The sequence below is a fragment of the Amia ocellicauda genome, chromosome 4 (genome assembly GCF_036373705.1).
Source record: "Amia ocellicauda isolate fAmiCal2 chromosome 4, fAmiCal2.hap1, whole genome shotgun sequence".
Taxonomy (NCBI): domain Eukaryota; kingdom Metazoa; phylum Chordata; class Actinopteri; order Amiiformes; family Amiidae; genus Amia; species Amia ocellicauda.
In genome coordinates this window covers 37,471,657-37,491,888 of record NC_089853.1, presented here as the reverse complement: position 1 = coordinate 37,491,888, position 20,232 = coordinate 37,471,657, and the positions used below count along the sequence as shown (strand labels likewise).

The 20,232-nt window shown below is 39.8% G+C and overlaps 1 protein-coding gene across 1 annotated transcript in view; it reads right to left on the bottom strand.

The window, feature by feature from the left end:
* Positions 1–19,314, bottom strand: part of mmp24 (matrix metallopeptidase 24) — a 31,350-nt gene extending 12,036 nt beyond the window's left edge. The window contains exons 1-3 of the mRNA XM_066702038.1: positions 19,067–19,314; positions 1,045–1,193; positions 180–296 (exon numbers count right to left, since the gene is read on the bottom strand). Coding sequence (XP_066558135.1) covers positions 180–296; positions 1,045–1,193; positions 19,067–19,192 — 392 coding nt within the window. The 5' untranslated portion in view covers positions 19,193–19,314. The remainder of the gene's footprint in view (positions 1–179; positions 297–1,044; positions 1,194–19,066) is intronic.
* Between the last annotated feature and the right edge of the window lie 918 nt (positions 19,315–20,232).

The following is a 20,232-nucleotide window of genomic DNA, read 5'->3' as shown; positions in this document are numbered from 1 at the left end:
TGTAGAGAAGAGCTGTAAAGGATTCAAATGATAGGTGTGGCAAACAGATGTTAAACAGCATAATGAAACCAAAATAAAGTGGGTGACATCAACAAAACACAGAGTGACTAGCCTGGCTCTCATTAAGAAGTGTTGATGTTTCATGTCAGAAGGTTGCAGCAAGTATAGGAACAGCGCACCTGTATGTGATATGTTTCTGCCTCCACTTCTGACCCGTCAGAGCGTAGCGTTTATTCCTCCTCCTACGGCTGGTGCGGGGGTGGTCTGGGACCCCACAGCGTGGCTTCCTCATCCACCTGGGGCAAGAAGTAGGACTATACTGAACACACTGAGGCATACAACTGACAACACTAACAATATCACTAACACACTGGACATAGTAGAGTGACCAGGCCAGAAACTGAGAATACTGTACACAATATCACAGACACAATGGATACATTATCAATAAGGATACTGGGCATAATATCTCTGAAGTTATCTTTGATTAATTTAAATACAGCAGCAGACACTGGCCTAAACAATAAGGACATTATAGTGTGTCTGCTAGAGAAACACAGGTCACAAGACTGAAGAAAACAAGGAACAGCTCATTATACCATTATTATACCATTATTATAGAATGGCCAAAGATTCCATAATGGTCTAACTAAACAACAAACTCAGACTTCCAAGTTTCTAGTTCAAATAGCATATTTCAATGCAAAAATAAAGTTAATCAAAATGTTTTTTAATACCCAGAAAGGAAAGTCATTTGACAGAACCAAGTGTGAGACATTTCAAGGCATATTTTCCATTAAAGTAGGAACATTACTTAATTTTGCATTATATCAGTGTAATTACACATACATGCAATGTAATAACGCATTTATTCCAAAAGTAAAACCAAATATCTATATTTAAAATGGAAAAAAAAAGAACTTGGATATTAAACATTATATCTGTGTTCACAGTACTCTAGTAAACGCATGTGAAAATGTTCTGGAGCGAAAGCTTAGACACTCTCTTCACTCGTTCAATGGCAGCCCTGCAGGAGTAACTCACTCGATGGTGGTCTGGTCCAGCACTCCTGTCACTGGAATGCCATAGAACCGCTGCATGGCAGCGACAGCCGACTGCATGGCCTTCTCTGAGCGCAGGTCAGATGTGCGGATGTCATGGGGGAGAAGGTAGCCATAGTTTTTCAGCCATGTCTGAAAAGCAAACAACACCAGAACGCACAGAGTGGAATTAATGTACGCCAGTTCAACTGCACCTATTGATTCTTCGACTACAGCAGTGTGCTGATGAGGAGACCACTGCACAAAAAAGTGCCAGGAAAAGATACATCATTACATTCTGAGAGGCACCATAATGCAATTATATTTGAGCCTGAGGTAAAGGGGAGGGGAAATGCAGAGGTGCTACTTCAGCACATTACTGATCTACATCAGCAAGCAAATGCCTGTTATTACCAATTGTTCTGCAGAAAACTGGTGTTTGTCTCTCTTTGAAACTGAGGAAAGGGAAACATATACTCTCCCTTATCCCCCAAAAGAGACAGACATGAGCTAGGTAATATATTGTGTTTCAAATTCTTCAAACCGATTTCTTTCCAAGTTTATTTATAAGGCATATTAAAGATATGGTAACACTTTATTCATGACCAATAACCTCTTAGATCTTACCTAAATGTTCATATATTTTCACTTCAGAAAAAAGCCTGTATTGGTGACCATTTACGTATGTATGTATGCCTGCAGGACATTTTCTGCAGGTCACTGTGATTAGTTTAATTAATACAGTATTGATGATTAGTTAACATAACATAAACTGGTACTTTGGCCAAAACTGTCTTCACTTCAGAATAGGGGTTCCAAATACTTTATTTACACACAATTAGCAATTCATAAGGGACATGTGTAATAAGGTTATTGTAAATCCTTATTCTGTGCCAACAAATGCCTTGTTTTGTGATTGTTAGTGAACAGTTAATGCCTAATAAATGCAAAGTAGGTGAACCCGAAAATAATGTGTTACCAAGTTTGTTTTGCTTGGTTCACCAAAGCTCTGTTGGTTGCATGTTTTTTATAAATTTTGAAGATGACAGTTGCAGGAAGAGTACATTTTGATGGCCTCTGACATGACAGGCACATATTTCTAGATATTTCTAGAATGCATTATTTTGGAAAATGTAATCATAATCATCATTTAGGGATATTTAATATTACATATTATAGGAAAACCACAGGTTGCAAGGCACCGAAACTGTGGAATGATCTTCCAACCTATGTTAGAGATACCCATTTTGTCTTAGCGTTAAATCATGGCTGAAGACTCTTCTATTTAATCTCTGTTTTTCTAGTCATCATAACCAATAGTGCCGCCAGTGTACCATGGGCATGCTATGCACAGTGTATTCTGTTATTTCCTATATCAGTAGCTGAACACAATTTCTCTTTTTGTCTTATAATTTAGTACTTTTATAGCTTCAAGATATAGCAAGATATGATTGACTAAAGCTCCATTACAAAGTATAACTATATAACATTTGTCTAGTTCTGGATAAACTAAAGACAATTTTCCACTAATAGTTAGTTTTAAAACAATCTATTGATTTCACTTTTCCAAAATCTTTCTACAAAATGTAGCTAGAATTGTAACTTTACAAGTACAACTGAAAAATAGGGATTACATTTTCCTTTGAAACTTTAAAAAGAAAAAACTTGGCATTACAATGAAATGTATTTTCTTCAGTTGCCAGGTATCACCGCCTCACTGTGAGGGAAACACAAAAACCTCCACACCAATTAACAACACCAAATCTGTGGCTACCTCATGAGAGACCCCACTGTGAATCAGCTACTTCATCTAAGTGGGTCGATTTCCTTTATAAATATTTGAATAAGCAAATGCATCTTTAAAAGCTGCAGTTTATTCAATGGGGACCAGTTAGAACAGCTTGCACTTACTGGCATTGCTGCTTTTCTATTTTCAAGCACAGGCCTTTATATAAGCCCAACACACTGCAAAAGACTAGCAGCATTAAAAAAAGAAAAACTTCAATTTATACAGTTTGGGAGAAGTCGGCTTGGCAAATTGAACTGTGATGCAATAAACAGAGCTAATTTCATTAAAACTAGGCCTATTCTTTGCCATGTACAAGATGATTCTTATTATACTTACATACAGAAATCAGTGTCAATGTAAGCTGAAGACAAGGCAAATACAAACTCATCTAATTGAGCTGTATGGAAACCTTGTAAGAAATAAATCCAGACAAATCATGTTGGCAATGATGAACAATTTCAAATATAACATGCTTGAATAGCAAGCAGAATAAATAAGCAAAGAAAAGATGAGAGGCAGTTGGTGTCCCGTGAAACAGATCTCCAAATTATAGTTGTGAAGGAGGGGGAAGTGTGAGAATCATCAGCATAGAAATGGTGGAGAAGGTATAAGAGAGAAAATTATCCAGAAGCTGCTGGGAGACAGAGGAGAAGGGCTCCCGGCATGAGTCCTTGGGAAACACCTGTACGGAGATGGCAAGATGAGGAGAATACACGAAGGATGATCAGAGAGGTACAAAGAAAATGAGGCAAAGGCAGTTCCTGCAATTGGAAAGTCAGGGACAGACGATGACAGTGGGAGGACTGCATGACAGACTGAAAATATAACTTCATAACAAAGATACAATTGTGGTTCTCTACAGACCACAGTATAAGCTGAGAGCATTGTAGAAAATTGCCCGGGCAGTGGAAGAGTCAAGTACGCAGGGTCAGTGGTGACAATACAGAAAGATACCAATGGGATTTGGGATATAAAGAGAGTAGAGATGACAATGTCTATTGAAAGTTACGAGAAGGAGTCAACAGGGGTAGGAGAGGAAAGAGATAAATGTACAAATCACCCATCATTATTATTACTAGTTCAGAGCGTCAGAGATCCAATCTTAAAAGACAGTGTCCCATACCTCCAGCTCAGAAATACTGGAACTTATAATATAGCTGAAGCAAATTATTTAAAAATGTGGTGAAACAACATTTTCAGCTTTAAAGTATAGTTTGTTGCAGTTAGTGTTCTTTTGTAACTCTGCTGATGGACAAACTGTTCCAAATGAGATAAAAACAGAACAACTTAATTGAACATAAAATCATAATCTCACAAGCTGAAACACTTAAATAATCAATACCAACACAATACTCAAACAGTAATACCTGGCAATGAAGAGCTGCTTCTCAGGAACAGCTATACAAGCTTAATGTAGCCGTGCTAACTGAAGCAGCTGCTCACAGCTCTTGGGAAATCATTCAAGTTAAATTATTCACTAGTGCTTTTATATGACAATTACTAGACCATCATTAAAGTTTAGAGCATGCGCAGAATGGCAGGTGTAAAGACACAACAAACTGAATTAATGAAACCCTTATCTTGGTGTAAAGGCAGCACAAAGAAAGGAGCAGGACTGAAAAAGCATGTGCAGACTTTTTTTAAATACAAAGATTTCCACATCAATTTATCTCTTGAACAATGAACAATAATACGTTGGCATCCCAATACAATCAGCAAGAGGAACCAAACATGTTGAACCTCTTTAAACTGAACAAAATGAAATAATTTTTATTTTACTTTCTGTATCAAATTCTTGAGATTTGTCTAATGTGAAGCTCTAAAGATATTACACATTAATTTTAACTACATTGTAACATGTTCATCTGCTAAATTAATCTGTGAAGTAAATGTCTCTTTTTAATATTTACAAATTCCGTTTTTGTACTACGAAACTAAGCCCTGGAAGTCAGTTTCCTCCTTATTATCATCACCTAAAAACACAATGCTTTGCTGTGTGCGTGGGGGGCTTTTAGTGCATCACATTAATTAAGAGCTGCCAGGAAACTGATACATATTCACTGCAGAAAAGTCACAATGAAGATATAAACAGGTTGGGCATGACTACATAAATATACCATGTCTTTAGCCTTCATTTCTCCATTGCTTCGGCCTTGAATTAAATTAGGTGTCTTCTTATCATATTTGATGACATATGATAAGTTTATTGTGGGGAAAAATTCCCATGCTCTTTGCAGATAAGGGGGGACATATATTATGGTTGAAAATAATATTGTGATTCCAATTTAATATAATTCAATGAACATTTTAGTACTATGTCATGCTGGTAGTGTTATACATTCCTATTATGAAATACCAGAAATTAAATTCTGGGATTGATCTGAAACCGCATTCTTCTCTCTGTCTCTGCATTTATCCCCTGAATGGAGCCTGCCTGTCTGCCTCGCTGGGTGATCAAACCGCACAGGTTAACCCTTTGTTATCATTAAGTACCAACTCATGTAAACACAAAGTAGACCAGGACACCTCATCTCGGCCGGGGTGCCTCAAGAACACTGACAAGTCATAATCAATCAATCAATCAATCAATCCATTTTTATTTGTTATAGCGACCTTCACAAGGTTTCCACAGAGTGCTTCACAGAGAACTAAAGAACAATATAGCATAACAATGAATACACAAAATAATAAACCATGGAGGAGCAAAAGACAAAAACTTAGGGGTTAATGAACTTCGACAAATTTACTTCAGGTAGAACCTCAGCTTCTATCCAGTGGGGGTTCTGAGGGGTGGACAGGGAGGGCCAGTGCCTCCGTGACAGCAAGCTTGGCCCCCGGTGGCCCCCCTAACTAGCAACACAGACAAAACACTGTCAACCCCCCCCCCCCACACTAACATTGAGGAGAAAACACCGTCAGCACCCCCACCCCGCTAACATCATGGAGAAAGCACCGTCAGCACCCCCCCCGCTAACATCTCTGACAAAACACCGTCAGCACCCCCACCCCCCCGCGCTACAATTAGCACACAATACAACCCCCTAGAAATTGATGGCCCCCCTAATATTATAACTGGCCCCAGCCAGCCCCCCCCCAGTTGAAAGGGTCTAGAACCACCACTGCTCCTATCTCCCTCTGCACTGCACTCTGTACCTCCAAGAAAGTCCCCAGGAAATATAACCACGTTGTAAACCGCTAGAATCATCCTAATCCAGAAATAAAGACAAGCCAGCAGCTATCTTTGAGTTACAGCAAACATATGAATAAATCATACAAAGTCCTTTTCAACAACAAACTTTAATTACAACACACTCTCCAAACTGAATGTTGGTCTGATCAACAGACACCTAAGAGTATTCAAACTCTTTCAACACTCTTATAAGACACAGTACACCGCCAATGTTTTTCCTGTAGAACACTTTTTCACAACCCCTGGAACTGTAACACTAATCACAACCCCAGAAGTAAACTGATAAGTTTTGACCATTCATCAGCATTATTTGTAAATATAGTTAGCTTCTTGTCACTTTGTGATCACCAAGACTATAACTAGAAAACATGAATTAACAAGCCATTGTGTTGTAGCCTCAGCCCACTCCTGATTTGCATGTTTATAGCTCACAGCTCATGCACAGCAATGCAACTTTGCCTTTGGTATATAGCCAGATCACTGAAATCACTTTAGGAAAAATATAAAACTTCTGTGTCACCCATTAGAAATGGCCACACCCCAGCAGTGTAGGTTTTAAACCCCACAGAGAGACAAGCAAACAGAAGCACTGTGAAATATCAGACAATACATTCTCTGTCCCTGTTTATCCAATATCAAGTATGCAAATACCTGGGTATTTACTGAGCAATATTTCCCAAAATGCCAGCAGGACTGCTTAACTAATAGCAATCCTGACAAACTCACAAACACTGAAGGATAATAAAAATACTTCTATGGACAGCAGTGTGGTGTGGTTTGGGTTTTGGATTCTGGAGTGGAGGTGTGTGTTGGTGTGAGCGGGTGTTCAATCCCAGGTGCTGTTGTACCCTTGAGCAAGGTACTGTACCTAAATTGCTCCAGTAAAAACCCAGCTGTAGAAATGGGTAATTGTATGTAAAAATAGTAAGATATATTGTAGCAATTGTAAGTTGTCCTGGATAAGGGGGTCTGCTGAGAAATATAATAATTAGGCAGTGTTTTATACATTCTAGGGCTCTACAGTGCTTTTCTATTGGTAGCATACTGGTATACATTTTTAAAACTGGCTGATCTGCACAGCTGAGTTATGTAAAACTACTTAAACATTTATAGAAATCCTGTTATTTTAAATTGGTGTTATCTCTGTGAAATGCTGGCTGAGGTTTAATGCCAGCACTCATGCACTTTGGGCTTTCTATCTGACTGTGCTCTACAGGAGTGCTGAGGAAAGATAAGCAGACAGCTAAGAAGCTTTCTTCAGATTTTGTTTAATTTGTTTTATTCTCTGGAGTTGTACCTTTAGCTTGAGAGTCCATAGTAAAATCACAGTAGAGGCTCCACTTACTGTGTTCCCTGCTATATCCATGGCTTTTCCTATTAAAGTGATGGTTTTAAAACTGTTGACTGGGCTAGAAATCCTTAAATTAAGGCAACAAGCAAGCAAATGAAAGTATATTCAGCTGGCTAGATAATCTGTTTTCAAATGGTTGTTTCTGCTAATGTCCATCAGGCTTAGATTACATTTGAATTACGTTTATATAAATATATTTTGTATTGTTTTTCACCCTTCTTGTATGAATCATAGGGATTGTATTTACAGGGCCTGGTGCATAACAAACCAGGATATCACAGTGACCCTGTTATTCACCTGAGGAAAAGCTGCCTGGATTGGATGTCCACTTCTCACTGATTACAGAAAACGCAGAATTACTCAGATCGATCACCAATGCACCATGACTTCACATCTGGCCTCTCGTATTTCATAGCAAAGGGGATTACACTAAGCATTCCTACACATTAGGATCAATACATTCCAGGATATGAATGATACAAACATGTTGTCTGGCAGTGATACTGAAGCCTTCCTTCTCGATATGCCTGACCAAACCGTGAAAAAACTAGCCGTACAGTAAGACATTCAGGGAAGAGGACAGAAAGGGAGAGCAGACAAGAGCCAGAGAGTAAGTGAGAGGTTGGGGGGGCTGAAGGAAGAGCTTAATTGAATAGAACAGAATAGAACGAGCAACTCTGCTGTGATGACAGGGCTGAATAATACAGGAAAATGAATCAGTAAAATAGGTGCATATCTCCAATATCATCTGAAGAGTCTGTTATTCTAAAGTTAGGTATCCTGTAAAAAGATTTATGTGGCTTTTGGAACATGACGTAGAGGTGACGTAGAGGTTCTTCAAATTATAGAGATTATAAATAATCAGGAGTCATATTTGTTTAGTGGTTTAAATATTGTCCAAATAAACTGTAAAGGCAAGTTAAAAAACATGTCATACAGAGACCTTAGACACAGGGAAAGAAGCCAGGTCCCCCTGGGTTGACTAAAAAATATACTGGTTTCAGAGAGGAGGCTCTATCCCGTTCTACTCCTTATTCATCATTTGTCCAAAAAGCCATTAGTAAAACCAAAGTGATTCAAAATCATCTACAGTTTAATTTCTACCTGTTGGGTACCTCTATTGGGCAGTATTCTTTTTTTAAAGGGGAATGGTATCACATTTCACACATTACTCCTCCTAATACTACTTTCCCAGGCCAGATCTGAGTGTGAGTGTGTGTTTGTCTATGTTTGTATATGTGTGTTGTGAATGTTGCTGTATATGTGCGTGCAAAAGAGTCTCTTCATTTGCAAAAATTAGGACAAATTCTGATTTATGGGGAGGAACAAAACACTCCAGATCACGATAGTGACTGCATAAGTAAATATTTAATTTTCATGTAACTGTATCAGTTAATTAATTAATTAAAAGTGAATAAGAAATATTGTGAGGCGGCATTATTCAATACACACAATATTAACTCTTCACATCTAAAAATTGCTCAGAAGTTATGGAGTAAATAATAACCACAGCATAATGGGCACAATGTATTGTGAAGATTCTGCACATTACAGAGACTGACAGGTTGCAATTAAAAACACGGTTGCTCTTATTGGTAACCATGGTTCACTTCCATATCATTGGTCTCCACTATGCCAGCACAGCCTAAGCTTTAGGGATGTGGAGAGGAACACCTATCCAGCCAACAAAAAGACATCAGGCTCCACTCTCTGTTTCCATGGAGATTATTAAACCAAAGAAAGAAAAACTGAAAAGAAAAAAGGGGAGAGCTTTGCTAGTGTGGGCTGGTCTACCATATGTCTATATGTCTACAACTAAAGAAATGGGAGGCACTGATGTAGTCAAACTACAAACTGGTTGTTTGTGTCAGTCACATTTTATTTAAAAACCTTAATCCAAACATCCCTAGAGATATTTTGGAACTGAGGTCAGACCAATGTGCTACAAATTTCATATGGAATAAATGGTGAAATGCAGGTGGTGTTGATTCTGCTCCGCAATGCAAAGGAAGAAAAGGAGAGTCATTAGACTGGGCTGCATTGGCACACTCTTTAAATATTACATAACCATTTCCAAGTCAGATACCCTCTCCTTCACTAAATGGCATTTATTTCCTCTGATTAGACACATCTCTAATTCGCCACTTTTTAGAGCCTCATCCTACCAATGTTCTTCAATATTGGTACACCAAACCCCTTGCTATGTTATGATATTCCTGTCAGTATTCCTTTCAGCCTAATGCAGTGTAAAGCATGTCACATTAGATCAAGTCCAGATCTATGTCTCATAATTCTATTGACCACTTAGGGGAAAAAATGCATTAAAACAATGAGTCACTGCAGATTTGTGATTTCCCAGAATCAATGTTATGCCTTTTTACTCACATAACTGCCTCAGCAGACATTAACAATCTCTGTATAACATGAAGTTTCCCTGTGGCTAATTAGAAAATAGTTTTGTAGACCTGAAGGTTAAATCTATGGTGGTGCTGCAGCACTAATTCACACAATCCATAATTGTTGTAAAAGGTTAAATGTTCTTTAAAGACACAATGTACACCTGCAGCATTATTTTGTTTTCAACCTGTTGACATTAACCAAGAGCTTATTAGCTACATGAGTATGCATAAATTGTTTGGGTGTGTAAATGCTTATGTTCATTCATGTTGTGTGTCACTGTACATGTGTGTATCTTTGTAACAGACTGAGATACAGACATGAATTTTTAATTTTAAATCTCATCATGACAACCCACAAAGAACCAACATCAGCCTGATAAAAAAAAACAGATCAACCCCAATACCCTGAATTAATAAGGACTGGAAGAATGAATCTCCCTCTTCAAGTCAGTCATCCCGACAAGCTACTGAAAACCATGTTAACCCTAACGTCACGGCAAATGCATCAGGACAGCTGTCTAACACACATGATAGTGCTTGGTATAGCGCAGCAAATTACTTAATTTTATGATTATCGTCTGTAAATTCCACCCACACATTAGCCCTACACAAGTTTTTATTGGACTATTTTAGATAGCAACAAACTGTGGTTACCAATAGCAGAGAGGTTAGTTATGGGGTAGTCAATAGGCGGACTGTAGGCCAAATCCGCACCGCCAGACGCTTTTGAATGGACCACGAGAATAGTTTTAATGTACTTATTATCATGATTGTTTTTTTTTTGCTGTTGTTTTTTGTTTTTTTAATTCTTACGGAGGTTTGTTGCACTCAGTGTGTGTTATTGTGTGGAACCTAGTAGCAGCCCTTCCTAGATATTAGCCAATAGGATGTTACGTATTAATATGGCATGTCCTATATAGAGCTTGGGTTCCAGTTAGTTAGTTGATTGATTGATTGCTCACAGATTCCCGGTTCGGGTGTCTCTATACATGTTCTGGACTGGGGCAAGATTGTCACTTTGTACTCGTCAAAAACACATGTATTCTGTTGTTTTCCTGATTTCTATTAATAAAAAGCTGATCTGCGGATCATTTGACGTGTGGACATATTTCAACCTCGTCTCCAAAATATAAAAGTGCATACACACGACATGGGAGGGGGGGCACAGTGCCATTGCTTGTTTTCACCTAGAAACTGCTACATCAGGGGTGGAAAAAGCTCATATCCAATGATGACGCATATTGCTAGCAGGTGCACACATTGAAAATTGTGCATCCTCACCCGTTACAATTGCAGAGCTCCACCGAAAGAGATCTGTGATTGACAAGCACCAGAAACCGCGTTTAGTTTGCCTGCACAATGTCGGTTGTTATGTGATTTTTCGCTGCTGATATGTGGTTGTGAAGCAAATATATCTTTGAGTCCAAATCTGCCTGATTTCATGGACTTCATGGAGATATTGAGCTAAGTTTGTCGACTTCGAAATGACACGGAATCGCTCATTTCAGGTCTTCAAGTTTCAAAATCTTCTGGGGGAGAACCCCCAGACCCCCAGCCCGGAATTCCTCAATCCTCTTTGCCCTCATTTTGCAACATTAAATTTGAACAGTGAACAATGGTAAAGGGAAGTGGTAAAGACTTGAATCTAGTAAGATGCAAAATGCTTGAAAGTTTATATTATGATTATCTACACTCACCTAAAGGATTATTAGGAACACCATACTAATACTGTGTTTGACCCCCTTTCGCCTTCAGAACTGCCTTAATTCTACATGGCATTGATTCAACAAGGTGCTGAAAGCATTCTTTAGAAATGTTGGCCCATATTGATAGGATAGCATCTTGCAGTTGATGGAGATTTGTGGGATGCACATCCAGGGCACGAAGCTCCCGTTCCACCACATCCCAAAGATGCTCTATTGGGTTGAGATCTGGTGACTGTGGGGGCCAGTTTAGTACAGTGAACTCATTGTCATGTTCAAGAAACCAATTTGAAATGCTTCGACCTTTGTGACATGGTGCATTATCCTGCTGGAAGTAGCCATCAGAGGATGGGTACATGGTGGTCATAAAGGGATGGACATGGTCAGAAACAATGCTCAGGTAGGCCGTGGCATTTAAACGATGCCCAATTGGCACTAAGGGGCCTAAAGTGTGCCAAGAAAACATCCCCCACACCACTACACCACCACCACCAGCCTGCACAGTGGTAACAAGGCATGATGGATCCATGTTCTCATTCTGTTTATGCCAAATTCTACCCTACTACTCTACCATCTGAATGTCTCAACAGAAATCGAGACTCATCAGACCAGGCAACATTTTTCCAGTCTTCAACTGTCCAATTTTGGTGAGCTTGTGCAAATTGTAGCCTCTTTTTCCTATTTGTAGTGGAGATGAGTGGTACCCGGTGGGGTCTTCTGCTGTTGTAGCCCATCCGCCTCAAGGTTGTACGTGTTGTGGCTTCACAAATGCTTTGCTGCATACCTCGGTTGTAACGAGTGGTTATTTCAGTCAAAGTTGCTCTTCTATCAGCTTGAATCAGTCGGCCCATTCTCCTCTGACCTCTAGCATCAACAAGGCATTTTCGCCCACAGGACTGCCGCATACTGGATGTTTTTCCCTTTTCACACCATTCTTTGTAAACCGTGAAAATCCCAGTAACTGAGCAGATTGTGAAATACTCAGACCGGCCCGCCTGGCACCAACAACCATGCCACGCTCAAAATTGCTTAAATCACCTTTCTTTCCCATTCAGACATTCAGTTTGGAGTTCAGGAGATTGTCTTGACCAGGACCACACCCCTAAATGCATTGAAGCAACTGCCATGTGATTGGTTGGTTAGATAATTGCATTAATGAGAAATTGAACAGGTGTTCCTAATAATCCTTTAGGTGAGTGTATATACCTAAATTAATCTTTAACAAATTAAAACAATTAAAAGTGCTCTGAAAATGGTTTAATAATTATATTTACATTTATTTAAATGTTGAATTGTTGTACTTTGTCAAATGAATGTACTAAATGTACAATGGGGTATATTACTAATTCACAAAATTGTGTGTGTGTGTTGGAAAGGGGCATTTGGAGGTTTGATTTTTTTTTTTTTTTCCCATCTGGAGTCTGGACCTTGACCAAGAAATGTGGACCCTGACAAAAAAGAATTGACTACCCCTGGGTTAGTTGTTAATATTAACCAATACAAAAACTTTAAAAACAAACAGATATTTTGTAAGGATCTGAGCGACTTTGACAAGAGCCAAATTGTGATGGCTAGACGACTGGGTCAGAGCATCTCCAAAACTGCAGCTGTTGTGGGGTGTTCCCGGTCTGCAGTGGTCAGTACCTATCAAAAGTGGTCCAAGGAAGGAAAAGCGGTGAACCGGCGACAGGGTCATGGGCGGCCAAGGCTCATTGATGCACGTGGGGAGTGAAGGCTGGCCCGTGTGGTCCGATCCAACAGACGAGCTACTGTAGCTCAAATTGCTGAAAATGTTAATGCTGGTTCTGATAGAAAGGTGTCAGAACACACAGTGCATCGCAGTTTGTTGCGTATGGGGCTGCGTAGCCGCAGACCAGTCAGGGTGCCCATGCTGACGCCTGTCCACTGCCAAAAGCGCCTACAATGGGCACGTGAGCATCAGAACTGGACCACAGAGCAATGGAAGAAGATGGCCTGGTCTGATAAATCACAAGTTCAAGGTGTTGACTTGGCCTCCAAATGCCCCAGATCTCAATCCAATCGAGCATCTGTGGGATGTGCTGGACCGCATCAGTTCCGGCCCATTAGCCAGTGTTAACGAATGAACATATATGAATGTCCTCCAATCTTATCATATAGCTTCTGTGTGTCCTATGAACCACATCATTCTCAGTACAGCTCATTCTCTGACTGTTCCCCTCCAATGCCTGGGTCAACTGGATCTAACACATATTCCCTTTCATTGATGTGGCAACTTGGAGAACCTGGAACTGACAAATCATAGATCTGCTACATGCACAGTCCCCCTGGACTGCACCAGAGACCAGTAGAGCTCAGAGTTCCCATTGAAACTTCAGCACACTGGGGCAGACACCCAAGGGGCCAACAACATGTACAACTGGGAACACCATGCATCGGAGAGGCAAATTCTTCAAGATGTCTGCATATTGAGATGATTAAAGGTTATTATTCAAGCTCTTCAAATGTAAAATATTGAAATAACATCACTACTGGGTTTTCATGAAGCTTATCTTACAATGCTATATTTGCATCTGTTATTTCAATAAAAAAAACAAGCTGTGATTTTACAAATTCAATCCATAAACTGCTATTCTTGTTTGATGACCAGTTACCACTTTATTATCAATCAGAACATAGAAAATATTCTGCAATCAATGAAAATTAAATATTTTATAGAAACTTCACAAATAAATGGAAAAATATAGGCTACACAATAATAACAGTCATTCTCTGGTATTCACTGATAATAAACCCTTAACATTTCTTCTACTGTAGTTGACAGGAAACCAACTAGAAGCTGGTTGTTTGAGAAAGTTCTGTGGCATTTTTTTTATTTTGCTCAGAATACAAGTTCTGAATCTAGGAAAATCCCTTGAATGATTGTAAAACTCTATCCATTACTTCGTCCTGCCACTCAAAATATGAGTCTGACTGACTTTACCACCCAGCAAACACATTCCAGTGTGCAGTCCTGCTTCTCTCACCGGCTGCACTGGGTGCACTAAGTCTGACAAAGGTTATAAAAGAGCTGAAAGCTGATATTCTAATGTTCTGCTTCAGGAACTCACTGGCAACTGAAAAAGGTTTCCTGGAGAGAAGCTAATCAATCAGCCTTGGAAATGCAAAATTACAAATAAATAAAGCTGCCAAGTGACTCAACATCAGGCTTTCTCTAGAGCCCGATTGAATCTGAATATCACGTGCAGGAGTAGGAAAGCCCTCTACAGTGACACAACAGAAACAAGCTCACAGCAGCCCTGGAATGCACATACAAACAGCAGAAACATTCGCCACTAATGTCTAATGCAAACATTTAAGGTTCTCATAATAGTGTCAATTCAGAATAAGCAGATGGTATCTGAAATATGTGCAGAGTTCCATAAATATGTATGATGCTAAGATTAAGTAAAATCCTCATCAGTTTAAGAAGACCTGATCTAGCAGAAACAATAGAGATAAGCTTTGCAGGCAGGTTGGTCTGTCTGGACACCTGAAGTAGGAGGGCCCCTCACAGGTGACCTGTCCTCAGGGCGGAGTCGGCCCCTCACAGGTGACCTGTCCTCAGGGCAGAGTCGGCCCCTCACATGACACTGTCTGACAGCACCGCCTGGCTGCACGACTCACTGGGAATCTTCCTAAAAACACCCCGGAGAGCCAGCTGTTCTCCTCCACAATACTCCTCTTATCACTCATCTCCATCCTAGGCTTCTGCTGTTTCTTCCGTACCCAACACAGAGGAACCTAGTATCCACATAATCCTAACTATATATCTTATATATAGCTTATTATAATGGCATGTTTTAACCCTCCGCATTTTCTGTCTTAGATGTTGTGCTCACTTCTAAAAATAACTGTGAGACACAGTCTGTGCTGCTAAATCAACAGGACCTGGAACAACACACATTACAGGCTGAATGATACAGTGCTTAATGGGCTTAATAACAATCACTGATAAAGCCCATAATGGGTTTATTTATTATTTTTTCATTTCTGTGGGTAAAGTGGCATCTGTACTTATATGCATTAATATGAAATGGAGGGAGTGTAATCTCATTTCCTGTGAAACAGACCTTAGTTTTGAGCATTTATGAGAATTTATTTTTATTATAGTACATGAATGTGAATGAAAATAAATATTAACTTGATGGATATTTTATGAAAAGATTTATATATGACCCCTGCTTACTCTGAACATCAAAGGTATACTTCCTTTTGCATTACATATCAATGATTTTCTTTAATTTATATGTATTTTTTTTTATTTGCTATTGAGCAAAATTTCAAAAAGATAGTCAGAACACAAAATAATGAACAATCATATGGTGCTATTAAAGCCAATTATTCTGAAAAGCATTAAACAGACAACACTAACAAGGATACTAACAGAATAGCTTTTCAGCAATTCAAACTTTTATTCAGATTGATATTTCAGAATATGTGGTAGTTCATTACATCTAGGGTTATGATGTATAACTGCATCCTACTGTCTTCACATCTCTCAACATCGGTCAGGCCATTTTTTTCCTTCTCTAGTTTTTGTATGTGAGGGCACCAAGGCATTTGCCCTTCATTCACATACTCTGCTGTTGCGGTGGAGTTTGTATCCAACAAAAACTGAGATACAATCAAGCCATCATTTTTTAACCATATAGAAAGGCTGTGTTAATCATAAACATATAGAAGCATGGTGAAGCTGAAATTCCACTTTAAGTATGAAAACAGGAATGCCCACTCTGATGCAACCATATAGTTATACTTATTAATGGCAGCGTAACTTATTAATTTTAAGACTGTAACACAGATGTTTTAGAACATTTACCAGCGAACAAATGTGACCTTTATGTGTTTATTACAGACAGTTCAGCATGCCCCCTAATACATGCTCCAGACTTATCTGCTATTCCTGCACTAGACTGGTTTTACCCCCCACCTCCTGAGCTGGCTCCTTCTCCACCCTCACCCCAGTGTGGTGGAACGACCTGTCCACTGAGGCCCCACCCAGTCCCTCACCATTTGCTGGCACCAACTGAAGACACACGTATTTCCACTGCACCTGTAATACCTCAACCTTCACCTCCGGGACAGTATTGCACTGAACCTTTAATGCCCTTTCTAGCTCACACTAAGCTGCTCCCCAGCTAAATGCATCCTACTATTGCTTCACTGCTTTTGCACATATTCTTGTACTTAATTGTAAATTGCAACTCCACTTCTGATAATTATGGCTGCTTTGACTTCAATGCACTGATGTAACTATTACCACTTTTTTGTTTTAAGTTGAATTAATGCAAATTAGAATTTTGCATTGTATTTTGTACTTCCTCTTAATGAATGTAGTCTACTCCATGTAAGACTCAAATGGTGTATATAATAATATATGATCAATAATCTGATGTAATTCGGAAATCTATTCAATGAATAATAGCTACTTTGTTCTGATTTTTTTTTCCAACTAGCATTTTATTGACTATAAAAATAATTAAAAATAACAACAAGAAGACATTACAGTTCACTGACCTGCTTGTAATCTATAATGATCAAATATTGTTGTCAACATGTCAGGGTACATCACATTTATTTACACTTTGTCTCATTGTTTTCTTTGTTGCATTTACATTGACTCCTGATTGAGATAGAATAACACTATATACAGAACTAATATTGATTGGATTATTCAGTTAAATATGCTACGTTAAAAGTGTGAAACTGTGAGTAAACAAAACATTTATTCTCTCCTTCTTTTCATTAGCGAACTCAAAATCATTATTTAGCACATGGCGTTTGTTGCTGGCCATTGTAGTGCTAATCCTATTGGGTGAAATACCTTTCAAAGGCTTCTTATGAATGTCACCAAGGTGTAACAGCATGAGACACTAAAGGCTGACTGTTTGCATTGAAGCAGCGGGGATACAGCCTGGCAATCCCATGAAAATGACCTTAAAGTCAGTTCAGTAAGGTCAGTCACACCTGCGGATGGGCTGTGGGGCCAACTCTGACTCTACCCCTAACTCAGCTCAAATGTGCTCTTTGGTTTTCTGTCCAGAATCAAAGTCAATCCTGTGTAATTCAGACTTCTTTGTCTTGTTTTGTAGGCCTTCATACCGTGATCTCACTCGGTGGATATTTTCCACAACGTAACATATAAGAGCTGCTGCCATCAGCAGATGAACGAATCATAAGCAGGACCTAGTCCAGATCTTGAACGTGTAAATGTCATGTCAGTCCCATCACATCTCCACTGACTTAGGAGGAGCTTTCTTTGTACCGTGTGGGCATCTCTTGTCAAATTCACTAACAAGGACACACTCCGTCATGGGCAGGTAATAACAACAGACCGAGGAGCTCGACCTCAACGCAAATTAACAGACCCTTTTAATACAATATATACGGCACATTCAGCAGTAATGCTACATGTCGCCAGTGGCCCCCTCTGCTCTCCTGCGTCTCTTTGCTATTTTGATCAATTATGAAAGACGCTATATTTGGAAACCAGAAGAAAGCTGAAGTCTTTGTGCTAAACTCTTCAAAGCCTCGCAGCTGTCAATTGAATGTAAAAACATTACCTATATTGGCTACTGATCTTCCGTCATTACAAAGAAATAAAGACATCATAATAAAAATGAACAGGTAGATATATTGATAGACAGATGGATGGATGGATAGATAGATGAATGCGAGCGCACAGGGCAGGGGGATACATGGGCAAACAAAGCCTGGAGCCCGAGAGGATGGGAACTGATGCAGGTGAAGCTGGACAGCTGAGCAGCCCCTCACTGGGATTTAAACCACAAAAACAAACACGCCATTTATGCATGTTTGCTTATCTATTTGTCTATTTTGTCGATCTATGTATTTATTTATCAAAGGCTTCACTCCAGATCGGCAAATGCTTGGTAGATTGTTAGACCATACATATATTTACCGGAGTGTAAAATTGTATATTCTTAAATCTAAAAATAGATTGTGGAGGTTTGCATATATATATATATATATATATATATACGCCCAGCTAATTGACTGAATCAAGGTTAATTAGTTGGCTTTCGTTCACATTTATAGATATGCGTCATTTAGAAAAATCAGGCCACTGGTTTGGTATAGCATCACCGTTTTAGAAAAACAATGCAAATTCCTCTTTACAGCAACATACAGGCTGACATTATCCTCTGTGCACATTACTCCCCATGCCATCTCACAATATAAACACCGCAGCCTGTGCGTTTAACATTGTATCCGATACAATGACTTAAAACGCGATGCTTCCCGTCTCTCTGTCGTGATATCACTGTATCTCGAAATATGACAACAATGACCAATTGGTCTATTGTTTTCTAATTGAGCTCCTTTCCATTTGCAATGTTTATGCTCCCATGTCTACAGACTCTATATCCTGTAAAATATGCGTGAAAATAGCCAATTTTAGAATCAGCAGATTTAAACGTAATTGTCCGCCTCTAGAATAGGTTGGATTTGATACACTGATGTTTATAAAAAGAGCAAAACATGAACAGCCTGTTTATTCTGCAGTCCATGCGCTGAAGGCGATTCGTCGCTTTGGGTTCTTCTGACCTACCTCTACGATGAAGGTCTTCTCCTCTCCACAGACTGACACTACCCAGAATAAAATGTGAAAATAGCAGGTTTTCCAGCAGAAACCGGGCAGCCCCGCTTTCCTGCGCTTTACTCCCGTCCCTGCCATGGCTGAGCCCCGATTTCCCCCGCAGTGTCCAGTCTGAGAGCGCGTCTTTATTCCTCGGTACGGTGTTCCTCCGTTACTCGCTGTTTTCCTCGGCTCGTCTTCACCGCAGCCCAGCCGCTCGACTCGGGTGGCCACTGCGCAGACGCGGCTCTCGGGCAGCGCGGCTCGCGGAGGAGAGTCGCGCGCGGCGGAGGTCCCGGCGGGGCGCGCGCAGCTCGCGGTGGCACATCAGCTGCTCCGCCACGGGCACGCACTGGGCACGCACTGGGCACGCACTGGGCACGCACTGGGCACGGCAGCTAAACACTTCATTAGAGAGTGAGATTGCATGAGTAACTGCTCTGACAGTGCCTACTGTTTTGCATGGTTATCCAGGCAGGTTCTAATTGCATATAGGCTTCCTAAAAAAATGCCATGTAATGACTCTGGACGAACATCCCGGTCAGACCGGTTGTCCTGGGGGGCACTGCGTGTCCTGGATACCTAATATCTCATCCTTGTTTTGTGTTCACAGTTTTAACAGCTTGTACCTGCATGACACCCGACCAACAGTGGTCAAACCTTATATAAATAAATGAAATAGTTACTGAATACAAATCCAATATGATATGTGGTCATATATTAATAGAATGGCTCATGTCCTATCTTCACCGCACCCTCCGTGTGTGGAGCATTTTTAACTGACTTTGACAGCATCAACGTTACACAGTCATTCTAAAGAATTTCTGTGCCAAACCCTTTGCTTGTTGCGTTAAATTAAATTTGACAATTACATTGCTTTATACACTCACCTAAAGGATTATTAGAAACACCATACTAATACTGTGTTTGACCCCCTTTCGCCTTCAGAACTGCCTTAATTCTACGTGGCATTGATTCAACAAGGTGCTGAAAGCATTCTTTAGAAATGTTGGCCCATATTGATAGGATAGCATCTTGCAGTTGATGGAGATTTGTGGGATGCACATCCAGGGCACGAAGCTCCCGTTCCACCACATCCCAAAGATGCTCTATTGGGTTGAGATCTGGTGACTGTGGGG